General features: G+C 40.5%; 1 protein-coding gene across 1 annotated transcript in view; it reads left to right on the plus strand.

Moving 5' to 3' along the window:
- CDH2 (cadherin 2) overlaps window positions 1-15,416 on the plus strand; it is a 185,998-nt gene extending 170,582 nt beyond the window's left edge. The window contains exons 15-16 of the mRNA XM_045006439.1: window positions 3,757-3,921; window positions 14,042-15,416. Of these exons, the coding sequence (XP_044862374.1) occupies window positions 3,757-3,921; window positions 14,042-14,248 (372 nt within the window). The 3' untranslated portion in view covers window positions 14,249-15,416. The remainder of the gene's footprint in view (window positions 1-3,756; window positions 3,922-14,041) is intronic.
- Window positions 15,417-16,829: the final 1,413 nt, after the last annotated feature.

Raw genomic sequence — 16,829 nt, forward strand, 5'->3', positions numbered from 1 at the left:
TCCAATGGCAATGCAGAAGTATCACTGGCCAAGAACATCCCAGGTTCTAGTCCTGCTGGTTCTTCTTCGAGTGCTTGCTCATATTCATTCCATATTAAGTGTGTGTGCTCACCACATGCACCAGTGCTGGAATTTTTTCCCTCAGTAGTATCCGTAGGAGACCAGCTCTGGCGCCCTCTGGAGTGGTGCCCGCATGGTGCAGTATAAGGGGTGCTGCCCGCTCCCCCCACCCTCAGTTCCTTCTTGCCACCAGTAACGGTGCTGGAACGTCTGCTGCTTCGACTAGTGTTAACTGTTCTCTTGTGAACTTGCACAACCTGTAGTTTAGTTGTATATAGTTAGTAGTTGAATTAGTTACCCTTAGTAGTAGTTTAGAGTCTTTGTGAGTTCCGAACGGAACTCAGCCTGGGGACGGGGCATGTGCTACCCCAAAAAACAAAGACTCAAGGAGCCTTGATCTTTTTGGACACAAAGTTTATTAATCTTCCAGTCTGCAATTGAGAGTGGCCAACCACCAGGCCCTCCTGGGCCGCTCTGACTTTAACATGTGGCAGGCCATGGCCAAGTTCGAGGGTTCCCTTCCTGAAGGATCCTGGAAGGAATTCTGAGCGATCCTCGGTGAAGGCACGGCCGCAGTCAGGGCGGCCCTCCAGGCAGCGTCTGACACGGCAGACTGTGCCACCCATTCCATGGGCTCCGCCATCTCCATGCAGCAGGCTTCCTGGCTGCTCATCTCTGGCTTATCTAGCGAGGCTCAGCAGTTGATACACGACCCTTCCCTTCAACGGCCAGGCCCTGTTTGCAGAACAGACAGACAGCAAGCTGCATGGTTTAAAGGACTCCCAAACCACCCTGAAAACTCTGGGGCTTTATGTCCCAGGCCAGACACATAAGCAGTTCAAGCCACAGTAGCCTCATAGGGAGCCAACCTTGGCAGGACTTGCCTCACAAGAAAGCCAAGGACCATAAACGCTGTCCAAACCACGCTCCTCCACCGTCTGCTCAGTTGGGCTCAACCCGAAACAAGCAGGGGGCCAAGTGATCATTTTGAGGGTATGCCCGAAGGTAACCTACCTGACCAGCGGTGGGCAACCTGCGGCCTGCACGCAGCCCATCAGGATAATCCGCTGGTGGGCTGCGAGACAGTGTTTACATTGATTGTCCGCAGGCACGGCCGTCCGCAGCTCCCAGAACTCCAGATCAAAGTGTAGAGCCCATCTCTTTCCTCATTCTGGTCGTGAAGTGTTGCTGTCTATAGCAACAGGCTGGACAAGTAGTTGGAAATGCTGCTTGTGTGGCTTTGGGCCAATTTAGAATTATTTTGGTGGAGTGGTTAGGATCCTGCACATGGCTCACTGATATATGTATATATAGTAGGTATTGATTTTAATGATGTTTTAATGGTATCAGAGAATAATATATGCTGATAATAGGCACAATATGTACCTTGGTGAATGTTCCATGCCATCCCTGATAATGACATTCTTGTGAGACCAGTTTCCACAGCTGGAAAACAAGGCAGGGGAGTATCATAGACTGAGCCCTGGGAACCAACAGGTCTAGGTGGCTGTGTAAAGACAAACTTGGCATTAGTAGTACCCACTTGCAAAAGGGAGTAACCTCCATAGTTGTAGAGACCAGGAATATTTAGAAACTTACAAAAAAAAGAGCCCTAACATATTTAAATTATTGTTCCTGACTTGTCTGTTGTTGTATTGCTGTATGATTGTTGTTCAAAAAATGCCTTTTTTTAACATCATTATAAAAATTAAATGATCAGAGAGGGTCTCACAGTTGTATTAAATTGATTATTAACCATATTTTCTCAAGTGTGTCCTCATGAAATGCTGAGTACTCTGACGTTTTCCACATTTGTGCGGGTGTGGGAAGTATACTTAGAGTCTGTTTTCATAATTTTCTAAAATTTAAATCTAAATTCTGCTTTGCCTCTACTTGAATTTTCTGATAGTGACATTTTGGCTTATTTTACTTAATGGAGGGAAAGAATGAAAAGGATGAAAAGCTCTTTCTTCCTTTTGTATACCTTTCATCAGTGCTTACATTGTATTGACCACACATACTATTTAGTAGAGACTGCTTTATTATTCTGTTTTGTGTATTGAGCACTTTAAAGAGGAAGAGTTTACCAGCTAATTAAAAAACAGGCAATAAACTTTAAATGTATGCAATTCCATTCCCTGAGCTCATCAATGCTGTTCCACCTTTTTTAACTACATATTTGTGGCCATCAAAAGGTCTCAATCCCAAAGCTGAGGAACAGTAACAATTTTTGGGATGGAGAGTGCAAATGACCATTTGTTAACAATTCTCTCAAACAAATTTTACTGCTATCAGCAGACCTGTCCACCAACCCCATCTGCACAACCCCTTTTATTAGTCATCTTCTGAGGGTCACAAAGTAACATTTTCAAAAACAACCTATGTCACATTTTCTCAAGTGCCTTTAATGAGACCCACTACATACAGAGAGCTCCGATTATAAATTATAATCTTTACTAGGCCAATTCTATGTAGAAGAGTAATGTTAAAAATCCCATAATATCATTTAACATTTCCAATAAATACAGTTGGCATGGTTTAACTCCTTACATCTTCCTCTGAAAGTACCTTCAGGACCATAATTTTAAAAAACAATCTTTATATTTAATTCAGATGATAGCCAGACATGGCATAGTCCTGATCTAAAGATTCATGGGCCAGATCCTGATCCCCACTTCAGTGTGCAAAGCATCCAGAAAGCCAATGGATCCAGCTCCATGAGGAGTTCATCCATACAGGGGACCACCACATCAGCTTCTACACTCCTCACAACCCAAGTCCCAGAATAGGAGGCATGTCTCAGAAAATGTGGGAGTGAGTGGCCGGGTGACCCCTGGCTGCTGGAATGACCCGTGGGGCAGTGGCCAGCAGGCATAATGTAGAGCAGCCTTGAAGTTATGCTACTTATATACCAGGGACTGGACTGGCATCCAGCTGCTGGGCACTATTCAGATGCAGCCCAGGATGGGGATTTATATCTTAAATCTATAGATATTTAACTAATTAAAGTTTTTTTTCTCTTCCGTTGACATGGAATTCATAATGCTATGCTAGTGTCACCAGTCAGCCAGAGTTCTGGATCTGCAGAATCGAGTACTTAACGATCAGATCCAAGAGTAATCTCCAGAAAGTGCTTAGAATTAAAGCCAAATCTGAGAAGCTTTGTACTTTTCATGACATTTTCCCCCTTTAGCTTTCCTGTTATAGAAGCCACATGAAATCAGCAAGCAGTCTTAAACTCAGTCTTTGAAGTTATTATAAAACTGCAGCACTCTGCACTTGCGTATGTCTCAGAATGAGTGTGTCTGGCATTTATTTGGTTTGAAAAATACAAGTCAGATTTGGCATTTGTGCTACATGCTGTAAATCAGCATTTACTAGGCAAATTGTTTAGTGCTACTCTAAATATTTGTTTCTCAGTGGAAAATTGATGAGCTGCACTACAAAGCTGATGGGATATAGACATTTGACATGGTATTGTGAAGGTAGACACAGAGTATAAAAGAAATGATGGTTTTATTCATTATTCATGAATGTAAATGGCAAATTTCCATTAGGATACCTACAGAATCATTCTCAATAAATGTTATGATTTGCAAGGTATGTCTTTTGCTGAATGTGTGCTTTTTATTTTATTTTCCTATAAAAAGTGTTGAAAAATCTCTGGACCCATTTTCTTTGTTTCCTTCTTTTCAGGACTATGATTTAAGCCAGCTTCAGCAACCCGATACCATAGAACCAGATGCCATCAAACCTGTGGGGATCAGACGGCTTGATGAAAGACCAATCCATGCAGAACCTCAGTACCCAGTCAGATCAGCTGCTCCTCATCCTGGGGATATCGGGGACTTCATTAATGAGGTAAAGGAGAAAAAATCGTTTCCTTGCAGGATTGGATAGGCTTTTCTATGTTGCTAATTGCACTCTGCATGAATAGCTGTTACATTTGGAACATAATAAATTTTTAAAACTTGCTTATACAATTAAAATGACCTTGGTTGATAGAAATAAATATGGCCTTTTTAAGTGCAGACAAATTTAATTAACTCATTCAAATAGAAAGGGAAGATATGTCAATTAACTTTTGTACATTTGTATTAATTGCATTCACACTATGTTATCAGCCTTAACCACAATATCTCCAAGAGGGATTATACCATGGGTTCCAAGTAATAAATAGACTAACAAAATTATAATTTAGCCTAAATTCATTTATTAATGCAGATTAATTTAATAATGGGAGAAGTTCATTTTGATTTTCCTCACACATTACCCTTTGAATCCAGATAATAGTGGAAATTCAATGCCTTGAAAAAGACCAAAAGAGTTCCAGCAAACAAGATTAGTGAGTAGGGCAGCTAAATTAAATGTTATGTAAGAGCTTTAAGTACTTTCCTTGTCAAAGAGTTTTTAAGAGGCTCTGTGCCTTTTTGATTCTTGCAAAGTAACAAAGATAATTGACAGTGAATGGAGATTTAGAATTTACTTTAAAAGATATTTTCAGTTATGAAAGAAATATTTGCCTACAAACATTTTTTAAAAGTATTGTTATCATTGACCAAATATTTGGGTATATCTAACTCATTTGTTTTGTGGAACTTGAAATGCTAGACATTTTAGTGTGTTCTTTATGCTTATTACTTTGGGCTGAAAAAATATTAAAGAATAACTTATCATTTATATTCTCTGATTTTCTCAAGTGTTTGTTACCTGAATAAACAGTTCAAGGTAACTGCTGATTGGAGCTAGGAAAAATTTGCAAAAATGCTCTTTTGAATATTTGATTTTTTTTAACAAAATCCCTGTTGTGATGTTCATACCTCTTTTATGTTTGCTAGAATATTTGTTGGATGCAACGAGATTACTCCCAGGAATGAACACGGAGACCTCCCTTTCTAAGTGACCATATTCAATTTCGATGAGCATTCAAAATTTGTATTAGAAATCTGATTCTGAGAGTAGCATTCTTCGGATCAGGGAGTAGAAACCAACCATGTGACAATATGACCAGTCACATGGCTAACATTTCAAATAATAAATATTTGAGAAAATCACAATTTGCTTGTGGACAGACAGTATGAAATCAAGTTGGGGAAAAGGTGAAATTCATCATGGGTCCCTTGTCTCCATCCCCTCCCTGGGGATGATCCTAACTTCCTTGCACAACCAAACAAGGGCTAGAGATGGTCTAGCTCCATTTTAATTATTTCTTACATATTATTCATCCAGCTGTTCTTGTGCCATAGTTTCTGCATGCTGTACAATGATGTTGTACTACCCAGTTGTGATTTATTGTGAATGTGGACGTGCTGGGCCATGGAAAGGGGAAATCAAGGCAGGGAGCCTACCTTCAAGGCACCTTCTCCTCGTGGCCTCAGGTTGGCTGTGCAAGTGGTTGCCTGGCTTGATTTACCTCTTCTGGTGTCTTCTGCCCAGGAGCAGATTGCCTGCCTGCATCCTCCTTCATAATGGCATACGGAGGCCCTGGGTGTGTGCCCTTCTGCAGCAGCCCATGGCATGACTGGACTGCCTTCCTCATTTGCCTCTCACATGATGGAGTCCCCAGTAACTCCACAAAAGCTTTTCACATATAAATAGCTCTTCTCCAAGGTTAATTTATTTCAGAAGTCCCACAACCATAATCCAGAATTCCCCAGCACGGTGCAAACATCGAGTCTTTCAAGGCCCAACAGTCCATCAACACACTAAGTACAGCTCTGGCATCCCACTGCACTCCAGTACAGCTCCAGGCTCTCTCGCCTCTCTTAGACTTTCAGGAACGCTTCTGGTGTCTCTCACCACTCTTCACGCCAACCCCACTAGTTTCCACCTTGTTTCCTTCCTGGATAGGGTTCCAGCACTTGCCCAGAAATATCAGCGGGCTGACCCCTCAGTCATTCCCCAGACTCGACCCTCTCTGGACCCCTGGCTTCAGCTCTCTTGCTGAAAGAGCCAGCAGGCATCTCCCTCTGCTGTTCTCTCTGGATCTGGCTCTAGCTCTGGCTCTCTGGCCTGGGGACATTTGTAGGTGACCCCCTGACTGCTTTCCTGCCTTCCGCTTTCACCAGCACCACTCCTCCCTGTATTAGGGGCCTCCCCTCCCTGAAGCTCTGAGCTCTTTCTCCTCTCAGAACTCTGGATTCTCTCTTTCTCTCTAAGGACTCAGCATTCTAAACTCTCCCTTGCCTTTGGGGTGTCTCTCACTTCTAATTTCTAGGGACATTACACCAAACTAGGGCGCACCTGGATTGGAACAGGAGAGCTGGGCCCAATTCCATTTAAGGGGCCAACTACCCTGTTACAATTATACTTCAGTGTTATGCTTTTTTTTTTTTACTTTGCAATGTAGGGAGCTGTTCCAGCAAACCGTTACTCACATGAGTAAACTTCTACCAATGTAAGTGGTACCATTGACTGCTATGTACATAAGGGTTGGTGGACTGATCCTTGAATATGTAATACATTTCAGAAACACATCATTTTATTTTTAGGAAGTCTTTATAACAGTTACTTTTCTAATGCTAAAAGGGTTTTTTTAACCATTTAGACTCAAGTTTTCAGCACCTTTCTTCTGCAGTCCTCACCGCAATGCATCATTCTAGCACGTGGCATCAGCCATAAACAATGAGCTACATGTCTTGCTTGTGGAAGCTGGAGACAGTCCAGTGTTGTTGCTGGGGCTCTTCAGACTAAGCCATGCCCCTCATGAGCATCTGCCTCAGGTTTTGCCAGTTGAACAAGTTGGAAGTTTGGCTTATCCTGAACAATTGTATTATAATTTCAGTTTTAATTTGTTTTTCAGCAGTGGGAAGTCTCTTTCTGTTCTCAAAAAACTTAATATTTTATTTAGCAAACCCCCAAATGCTCATAAGTCTTTCCTTAAGTACTCAAATGGAAGTTAAGGAGCTTGGGAAGCAGGAAGATGTCTTTTCAGGTGGTTCCCAGGGCCCCATGGCAAGGTCTTTGTCCAGTCAGGGTATTGCAGCCTCACCCCCATTTGCACAGGGCAGCAGTCACTCATGAGAAACTACAACAAAAGAGTTCCCTTCTCCTGCTGGCTATGCTTCTAAGGAGGGCAAGCTCTCTGCATCTGGCGATGATCTGGGGAACCGTACACTCAGATTTTTCCCCGAGTGCTTTAATACTACAGCTGCAAGGCAGTCAACCAGGCAAAATGAAAGAAGAAGGTCCCAAAACTAAAGAGAAATATCTTCCCACCGAACAAAAATAGATGTTTCACCTATTTTCCTCCTTGGAGGACACGGCAGGTTCCGAATGGGAAGTCCCAGTTAAAATTAAAATGTTAAATAGAATCATAAAAATCTCATACATTTACATGTACTAAATGTCCGAAGAGGAGACACCTCACACAGACGTTGATACAAAACATGACTGAGACTTTGAGACAAAAGACACCTTGTGGGAAGTTCTGTGAAGCCCTCATCACCAGCCATGTAGATAGTGTTAGCAATCCCAGACCTTGCAGGATCAGCAGCTGTGGATCTAAGGATCAAAAGGATTCCTTGTCATTGTTCAGGAAAATGTGTTTGTGGTAACCTGGCGGCTTACTAGCCTCAGAGAATGATTCTTGCTTTGTGCGAATTTGACTGGGTTCAGATTTTAGACAGCTTCAACCAATGTTTATGTAAATTATTGGCCTTAATGTGATTTGCTTGAAGAACAAGGTCTCTAATTCAGTGGCTACAAGGAAGCTGTGCCTACATCCATGGACAGCAGGCAGTCATCAGAGTGGATACTCTGCAGATCCAAGTCACAGGTGAAAAGCTGTTGGGAGAAATGCTAGAGAAATTAGCAGCAAGGAATACAAAAGAGCTTGAACTGTCTTTACCAGAATTGGCAATGCAGTCCCTTTGTCTACTTACCAGCACCTAAAAAATGTGTTTGGAATGGAACTTTGTAATGTGAGCATTTGCATACAGGAGCTTCAAAGTTCTATACAAGCCTCTTCCTTTCATTCTACCGTATGCGCCGAGAATCTGATAAAAATGCAGGTAGTGCAAGGCTTAGATTCCTAGTCATAAGAATGGCCATACTGGATCAGACCAATGGCCCATCTAGCCCAGTATCCTGTCTTCTGACAGTGGCCAATGCCAAGTGCTTCAGAGGGAAGGAACAGAATAGACAATCATCGAGTGATCCATCACCTGTCATCCACTCCCAGCTTCTGGCAGTCAGAGGGTAGGGACATCCAGAGCATGAGGTTGTATCCCTGCCTACCCTGGCTAGTAGTCATTAATGGACCTATCCTCCATGAACTTATCTAGTTCTTTTTTTGAACCCTGTTACAGTTCAGGCCTTCACAACATCCTCTGGCAACAAGTTCCACAGGTAGACTATGAATTGTGTGAAGAAATTCTTCCTTTTGTTTGTTTTAAACCCGCTGCCTATTAATTTCACTGGGTGACCCCTGGTTCTTGTGTTATGAGAAGGAGTAAATAATACTTCCTTATTAACTTTCTCCACACCAGTCATGATTTGATAGACCTTTATCATATCACCCTTAGCCATCTCTTTTCCAAGCTGAACAGTCCTAGTCTTTTTAATCTCTCCTCATATGGAAGATTTCCAACCCCCTTAATAATTTTTGATGCCCTTCTGTATATGTTTTCCATTTCTAATGTATCTTTTTTGACATGGTCCAAATTACTCAAGTAATACACAAGGAAATCTACCTAACTTGATGAGGAATATGTAACTGAATATGCTGTACCATCCTAATGACTTGTCAGTTGAAAACAACTGTTAAAATATGCAATGCTTTTAAAACATTCAAGCATTTTGAAAATATTAAAACAGTTATGCTTAATAGATAACCACTTTCCAAAAAGAAAAGAATTCCAGTTGTGACTTTGTTATATGGTTTGTGGGCATAAACAAAAATTACCACAGGGACTTGCTTGCTTTGTCTGTTTCAGTGGATAGATGAGTCTCTAATTTTAAGGAAAAAACTCCTTTTCTTCCAGTCCAGTGTACAAACAAGTTGGTAAGATAAGTCATGTGTTATTAGGAATCCTCTGTAGACATTCTGCATTCTATTTTGAGTTTTTAAAAAGTGGAACATTATTAACACTTAGAATACTTGAGGATTTGCATACCAGTGTAAATTAAGCATATGTTGCAATAGCTTTATTCAGTCTAACACTACATTTTCAAGAGTCAACTGTCCCTGAACAGAAATCTTAGAATCATAGAATATTAGAGTTGGAAGAGACCTCAGGAGGTCATCTAGTCCAACCCCCTGCTCAAAGCAGGATCAACACCAACTAAATCATCTTGAATAAATTGTGTTATGGTAGAGAGCTTGAGGCTAAAGATCTATTTCTAATCAACACAGGACGTAGCCTGAGGTAAATTAAATGTAAATCACAAACCAAAGGCCCCATCCCATGAGATGCAGAGGACCCTTCACTCACTTTGAAGTAAAATTGTTGTTGATGGTGTTAAGGTCTTTGCAAGATGGAACCCTTCAATGTGCGCTCTCTTCAAAAGCCAACTCTTAGATTGTTACAATTGTTCATATAACCCTTAGGCTTCCCTTCCTTATTCCCAATCCCCCTCCGAGCACCACCAAACCCATCTCTCAGATCCGATAAAGAACTAGGAATTTATGAAAATGTAAGCACAAGAACATTGATTCTCTAATGTTCCCCATTTCTGTTCAGGATTCTGTAGTTTACCTTTTCCTGTCATTTGGTAACAGTAGCTAAAATGAGAGCATTATGTGTGCTTAGCTTATGTAAACATAAGGTTGCTGAACCTCCTTGGTCAACTCTGGGTGCAAATTCCCCTTTCTCCTTCATGCCTCCTCTGAGTAACAGGGGCCAGGGCCTGGGCAGAAAGAGGGGAAAGTTGAAGCCAAATTTGTCTGAGTAAAGTTTACATCTCCACTATTGAGGCAGCTTAGCCATCTGGCAAACCTTCTGTGGTTCCTAAGATCGGAAAGCCCAGTCCAAGTGACCTTACCGGCTCCTTTAGACAGGGACTCCTTCTGGTAATGAACACATCTGAGGAAGGCATGGAGAGCTAGCTAGTCATAAAAATAGCACCAGACAACAGAAATAGATGGCAGATTGGGTTAGTGTGGTGATTGTATTCAGCAACAGGAAGGGGAAATTGTCTCATTTTAAATTTCCCCTGTAAAATTTAGTAAATATTTTGCCAAGGATATATTGTGGAAAATTCATTTGTCCTCCCAAGAGTTACTGTGTTTAAATTTGGAGCGTCAGAAGTTGAAATAGAGAGATTTTTAACCTTGCTTTAAGTGCAAATGTCAACTTAAGTTTAACCATGTTGATATCACCATAATGCTGCCTCTTGGTACCTTTTCTCAAGGACACAGTTTGCACATTAAGTACAGCGTCTGGAACAGTGAACTTTTCATTGTCGTTCTATCCTGTAAACTCAATGGCACAGCAACAATTTTATTTCGTCCCCTGCCAGCAATGGATGCTGAAGCAGGAAAATCCAAGTACCAACTTGAAAATAATAAGAGATTGTTCAGTCTGTAAGCCTAGCTTCATGCTGTAGATGGCTGGTGCTTGGCAGAACTTCTGCTGTTGCATGGGAAAACTATTTTTATCTACAGATACCGATTAAGCTAGTATCCCAGAGTCAGACTCACAAGCTGGCCATCCTGAGAGTGGATAAACTGTGAAAACTCGAGGAATAGCTCCAGAATTTCTGCTCCAGGCCAGCATTGTGAATGGCTTTTACAAGATAGCTCTGATACTTTCCACATAACCTCTTCAGCTGAAGCAGGACTTCTCTTCCTTCCCCGTTACCTACATCCAAAAGGATGGGAGTCTGTAGCCCCGAGCAAGCTTAAGGGACTGACTGAAAGGAAGAACATTCAACAATTTAGACCCAGCTATATATAGCTCAGTAAGTAAAATTGTGTTTCTGTTTCAAGAGCAGAAATGAACAAAAAAGACTAGAGCTTTGAAGTTGGACCAGATAAGACATTGCACTCCAGCTACAGACATTTAGGATGATGGACTCATTTGTCCTTATTATAGCTATCAAGATAGAAAACTCAGAAAAGAAATATAACAAAGGGTCCCAATTATCCTGGTTAGGTAATTCGAAAAGATGACTGGAGTGCTGGCTTCTAATTACCAGCTCAGTGATGTTGTACAACCCAAAGCATTTATTTAAATTCTAGAAATGTTCTTGGCTGAGGTTATTAATATCATAAATATACAAAAACTAAATATCCTGAGCCAGGTTCTCTGCTGCTTTGTGTAGTCATGTACACCCATGCAAAGGGGGCATAATGTGCTATTAAATCATATTGCTAGCACTGTACACTCATTTTACATATTTATGAATGGTTACATAAGGCAGTAGAGAATCAGGCGCATAGTTTTACTGGTGTGTCTTTTCTTATGCAGATCTGACATGTGGCCTGCTTAACTGATTTAGTGATGTTTTCTAGAAAAATCAATGTCCATGCCTTAGACTGTTACGTCACATAATTAGACCTACAACATGCCATGTCAAACCATATTGAATGAATTTTACCGAAAAGGGATAATCTCCAAGGAAATACTCAATCTTGCAGATAATCTGTTTTGTCAGGAAGCTGTTCTCCGAGAAATTTTTAAATGCTAAATTAAGAGTGAGAGGCTTGACAGGGCCCTCACTCTTAAATTCTTCACTAAGCCTTCTAGCATTTTGGCTGACAATTAATCTGTGGACAGTGGCTGCCAAAGTAGTCTTCGGCTGAAGGCCTTGAAAAAATTCTGCACGTTCAGTGAAAGAAACTGCAGGGTTGAAAACCCCTGAAGATGGTGACTCTATTTATATTGTCTTCCACACTTCAACCCTCTTTGTTGAGCCTTTGTGGCCATTCCTTTCATTATCGCTGAGATTCTAACAAAGGGTGCTAATTTAACCTTCTAAAATCTGTAAGGCCAGAGAGAGCTTTTAGACATAAACCTGGGTAAGAAGTTGGTTCAGGGAGCCCCAGGAGAGAATTGTTTCAGAGAGAGAGCGGGAGAGAAAGAGAGATTTCCTTCCCTACTCTGCCCTTGCTTCAAGGGAGGAGTGCTTTGGATGTAGTCCTTTTCAGCAATGGCTCTGTTAATCCCTCACCCACTAGCTGCTGAGGAGAAGTGTCAGGTATGTAACCATGGTCTCCGATTGTATTGCCATGACCCTCTAAATCCCAAGTTTCTTTGCGGCCACTCAACACTATCACTTCCCGCTGCGGCCCCTGGGCAATGGCAGAGGGACAGAGCTTCTCTGGTCTTGGGGCCACAGTGGGGGAGGGAGGGTAGAATTGGGTGGGACTGTGGGCAAAACGGACAGGGCTGCAGGAGAAAGGGGTGGAATGGGGTGGGGCTGTAGGCAGGGCCACAGGCAAAAGGGGAGGCGTGGGGCCACGGTTCTGGCACGGGGCTCACCACTTGTTCTGGCCTAGGGTAAGAGACCTTCATCCGCTTCTGCTTGCAGCTCATTTGAAGATGTATCCTGTGGGCTGAGAAGTCCTGCTGTAAAAGTCATGGAGCATTCTGGCTCTCTCCTTGGTTGGCAGATATGGATGGCCACAACATCTGTCCTTTAACACATCAAATTGTTTCACCAAAATACAGTCTCTCATTAAAAGCTGAATTCTAGGGCGTGCTCCAAACCCTTCAGGCCTTCCCCTAAAAATGAAATTCAAGTCACTTACTTCCTCAGGACAAGCTAAAGTGATCTTCTAAATCATCTTCAGGATGTTGATAACTGAAATCCTTCATCTACAAATGACAACATAAGTCATGCCCAGCTTTGTCTTTATTTCAAAATGTCTTCAGAAAATGAAATATTGTCATCCCTCCAAAATGAGATTGGCAATAGCTGTCTGTTATCCCTGCCTTGAAATAAGCCCTACCAATAAAGCAAACCCAGGCTATTGTATTTGCCAGATCTGTCTTATTCCTACTTCTTCACCAAACCTTGGAGCACCATTGATAATTATGGTAACACCCAGGGTGCTGGGTTTCTTTGGTTTATGTTGCTCAGCCTTAGAAGCAGAATTTTAAAATTATGGATTGTCTTTTGGCTATCTGATAGATTGAAGACTTTGAAACAAAGGTTACAATCACAAGAAAGCAATAATTGAAAAAAACATTAACACATGTCTAGATTTTTTATCGTACATGTAGCTTTGATCTCTTGTGAAATGTATTTGCACTTGTGACGTGATGCACGAGAGCTCATGTGTGGTCACAGTAAAACTCATAAAACCTAGGCCATTATGTATTAATGCTCTCTTCCTCATGGTGGGGCTTAGAGGTAAGTGGCCTGAGTGCTGAAAACTAGGAAGCAGGAGTGAAGTTAAATATCTCCCAATTACTTATTTATGGAAATACCAGTGTCTTGTGGCATATGCAGATTAACCAAAGGCCTACTGTCTTACATGTGACCATGTGAGACCGCTGTTGTAATTTATCTATACAAACACGCTTGTCTGTCCTATAACCTTTCCTTTCTTTACCCATCCACACCCCCGACTCCAATGGTTTGTGGTTTTGTTCATGTTATCATAAACTGTCCATATCTTAGTTCTTCTTCAAGTGATGGTCCCGATTGTATATCTTACATTATGAGCTCTCGGGCTCAGGGAATGTCTGTACAGGTTTGTACAACACCTAATCTCTGTCTGGTTGCTACTGCAATAGAAAGAACAGTAATAATAATGTTTTCTAAAGATGGTGTAACCATATGTTCAATTAAATTCAAAATCAGCTAATGCTGGGAACTTGACCATAAGAACAGAAGACTCATTACGTATATTTTTGAAGTTTCAAAACTATGAATGCTGTTTCATTAGTTGAAATCTGAGGAAATGGATAAGAGCAAGAATCTGTTTTTCTCAGCCTGCAGTGGATGTGATAGAATTGAAATATTCTTGTTACATTTTTGCTCCCTGTATCACATATAGAATTTTGTCTTTCTTCTTTTCTCCTTATTTCAGGGACTTAAAGCAGCTGACAATGACCCTACAGCCCCACCATATGACTCCCTCCTAGTCTTTGACTATGAAGGTAGTGGCTCCACTGCTGGATCTTTGAGCTCTCTTAACTCCTCAAGTAGTGGTGGTGAGCAAGACTATGACTACCTAAATGACTGGGGCCCACGTTTCAAGAAACTTGCTGATATGTATGGTGGAGGTGATGACTGAACTTCAAAGTGAACTTTGTTTTTGGACAAGTACAAACATTTCAACTGATATTCCCAAAAAGCATACAGAAGCTAGGCTTTAACTTTGTAGTCTACTAGCACAAGTGCTTGCTGAAGGCTTTGGCATAGGCTGCAAACCAATTTGGGCTCAGTGGGAATATCAGTAATCCAATGCTGTTTGGAAAAAAATATTGAGCTCAGTTACACTTGAATTTTACAGTACAGAAGCACTGGGATTTTATGTGCCTTTTTGTACCTTTTACAGATCGGAATTAGTTTTATGTTTAAGGCTTTAATGGTACTGATTTCTGAAATGATGCATTAAAGAGACAAAATATGTTGGGGTGGGGAGGAGTAAATTAAGTCACAGTATGCTTCAACATGTTTTTGTTACATTGCATTGCTTTTATTAAAATAAGGAAATTTTAAAAACAAACAAAAAAAACCCTCATGGAGCCATTTTATTATCGGGGAGATGACCATGAGATTGAAAAATGTACATTACTTCTAGTTTTAGATGTTAGGGTTTTTTTCACTAAAATTCTAAAACTTATGCAGCTGGTTGCAAATAAAGGGAGTTTTCATATCACCAGTTTGTAGCAGAATTGATTTTTTTTCCTTATGGTAGAATGTTAGGCACATTTTGGTCTTAATCCATGTACACTTTTTTTTAAATTTCTGGTACTGTTTTTTTTCCACTTCACTGTAAAAATGGTATGTGTACATAATGTTTTATTGGCATAGTCTATTGGGAAGTGCAGAAACTTCAGAACATGTGTATGTATTATTTGGACTATGGATTCAGGTTTTTGCATGTTTATATCTTTCGTTATGGATAAAGTATTTACAAAACAGGTTGCAAACAAGTGACATTGATTCAATTGTTGAACTGTAGTTAGAGTACTCAAATTTATTTTTTATTTTTTATTTTAATTTTTTTGGTTTGGGGCGGGAGAAAAGTTCTTAGCACAAACGTTTTACATAATTTGTACCAAAAAGAAGACGGGGTGGCCTGATACTGGTAGTATTAGTAAATACACAGTATGTTGGAAAAAAGGAGCTTTTGAACTGGAGAGACTTCTGACAACAGCTTTGCCTCTGTATTGTGTACCAGAATATAAATGATACACCTCTGACCCCAACGTTCTGAATAAAATGCTAATTTTGGATCTGGTGGCTGGTTTGGACTTCTTTTGCACTTGAGCAGCTCTGGTTGTAGCAAAAAAAAATACAAGATACTAAACCTTCATTGAATAATAGTGAAAAAGTGTGTGTAGTTTTTCATCATTCAGTACACGTGATCTGTGAATAAATTATATGTAGGCTAGGAGAAAGTCTGAATTTTGTTATAAGTTTGGAAGCAAAGTGCCGAAATGAAATAGGAATAGGCTGTAGTGTTACTATTAAGGCAAAACCTTCAGAACTCTCATTTGAAATGAACGGATGGCTCCTTAGTTTTACCATACGTTTTCCAAAGAATCAAATTGGCATACTCTTTGAATACTTTCTGGTTTAATAATGGGATGATTATGATACTGGTTATATAATAATAGGTTGGAAGGGCTTTGCAGTTCCTGGCAAATCACCCAATGCCTAACCCTGCTTATGTTGAAGTCCGCATCCATACTCCCCATACAAATGAGATCAAGCCCTTCAAATTGTTCCTTAAAATCATACTTTTTTTCAGTAGAATAATGATATTTCTAAAAAGTACTATTTGTAGTAATACTTAATAATGTAATAATTACTAGGTAAACTTCGAACCTAACGACTGATTTACAAATCAAATGAATGTAGTAGGCACAGAAATTAATTTACTCATTGCCCATTTTTAATCCATACTTTTTCAGTCATTAAGAGCCAAATTCTGAAAAGCACCTTAGCAGAAACATCACATTTTCTCTGTGTGCTGAGAGTCAAGCAGTGGAGGTCTCCATTTCCCTTAGATAGTATGGCAGCTGTCTCTGGTCTGGTACAGGTCAATGGGACATAGCCTAGGGTCCCCACACATCTACATATAGAGGCTAAGGATTCTGTTCTTCAGCCCCATTGCCTTCTATACACATTTCCTGTGTTCCCAGGCTCTTTTCAGGATTTGGACACAGTTCTAAAGGTGTAGCCGGCAATCTAAGTAACGGAGCTTTATCTTTAGCCTGTCCTATGTCACTGGGGTTACCAAACAGACTATGTACTTCTTAAATGGGCTCCTCATGAACCTGTTCATTTTATGGCCCAATCTTGCTCACATTGAAATCAGTGGAAACTTTGGCATAGATGTGCATGGGATCAGATGGATCCCTTTAGTGTCTCCACATCCCATGCTCTTTTATTTAGATGTTTTGTATATTTGTAATTAATCATAACTAACTCTGACTGTCAATTTTTTAAATAAGGTGTGAAAGTTAGCAATGAACTTTTTCCTTTATTAAAAATGTGTGTATATTTATTACTTAGAGATGAGGAAAGATGTATAAACAGTTGAAAATGAGCAAATGAAGATATGATTGTGTGTGCATAAGTGAGCAAAGTTTTAGGAAGCTAGATTCATACATGCAAATGATACAGATAGGCAAGAGGCCCCT

The sequence above is a fragment of the Mauremys mutica genome, chromosome 2 (genome assembly GCF_020497125.1).
Source record: "Mauremys mutica isolate MM-2020 ecotype Southern chromosome 2, ASM2049712v1, whole genome shotgun sequence".
NCBI lineage: Eukaryota > Metazoa > Chordata > Testudines > Geoemydidae > Mauremys > Mauremys mutica.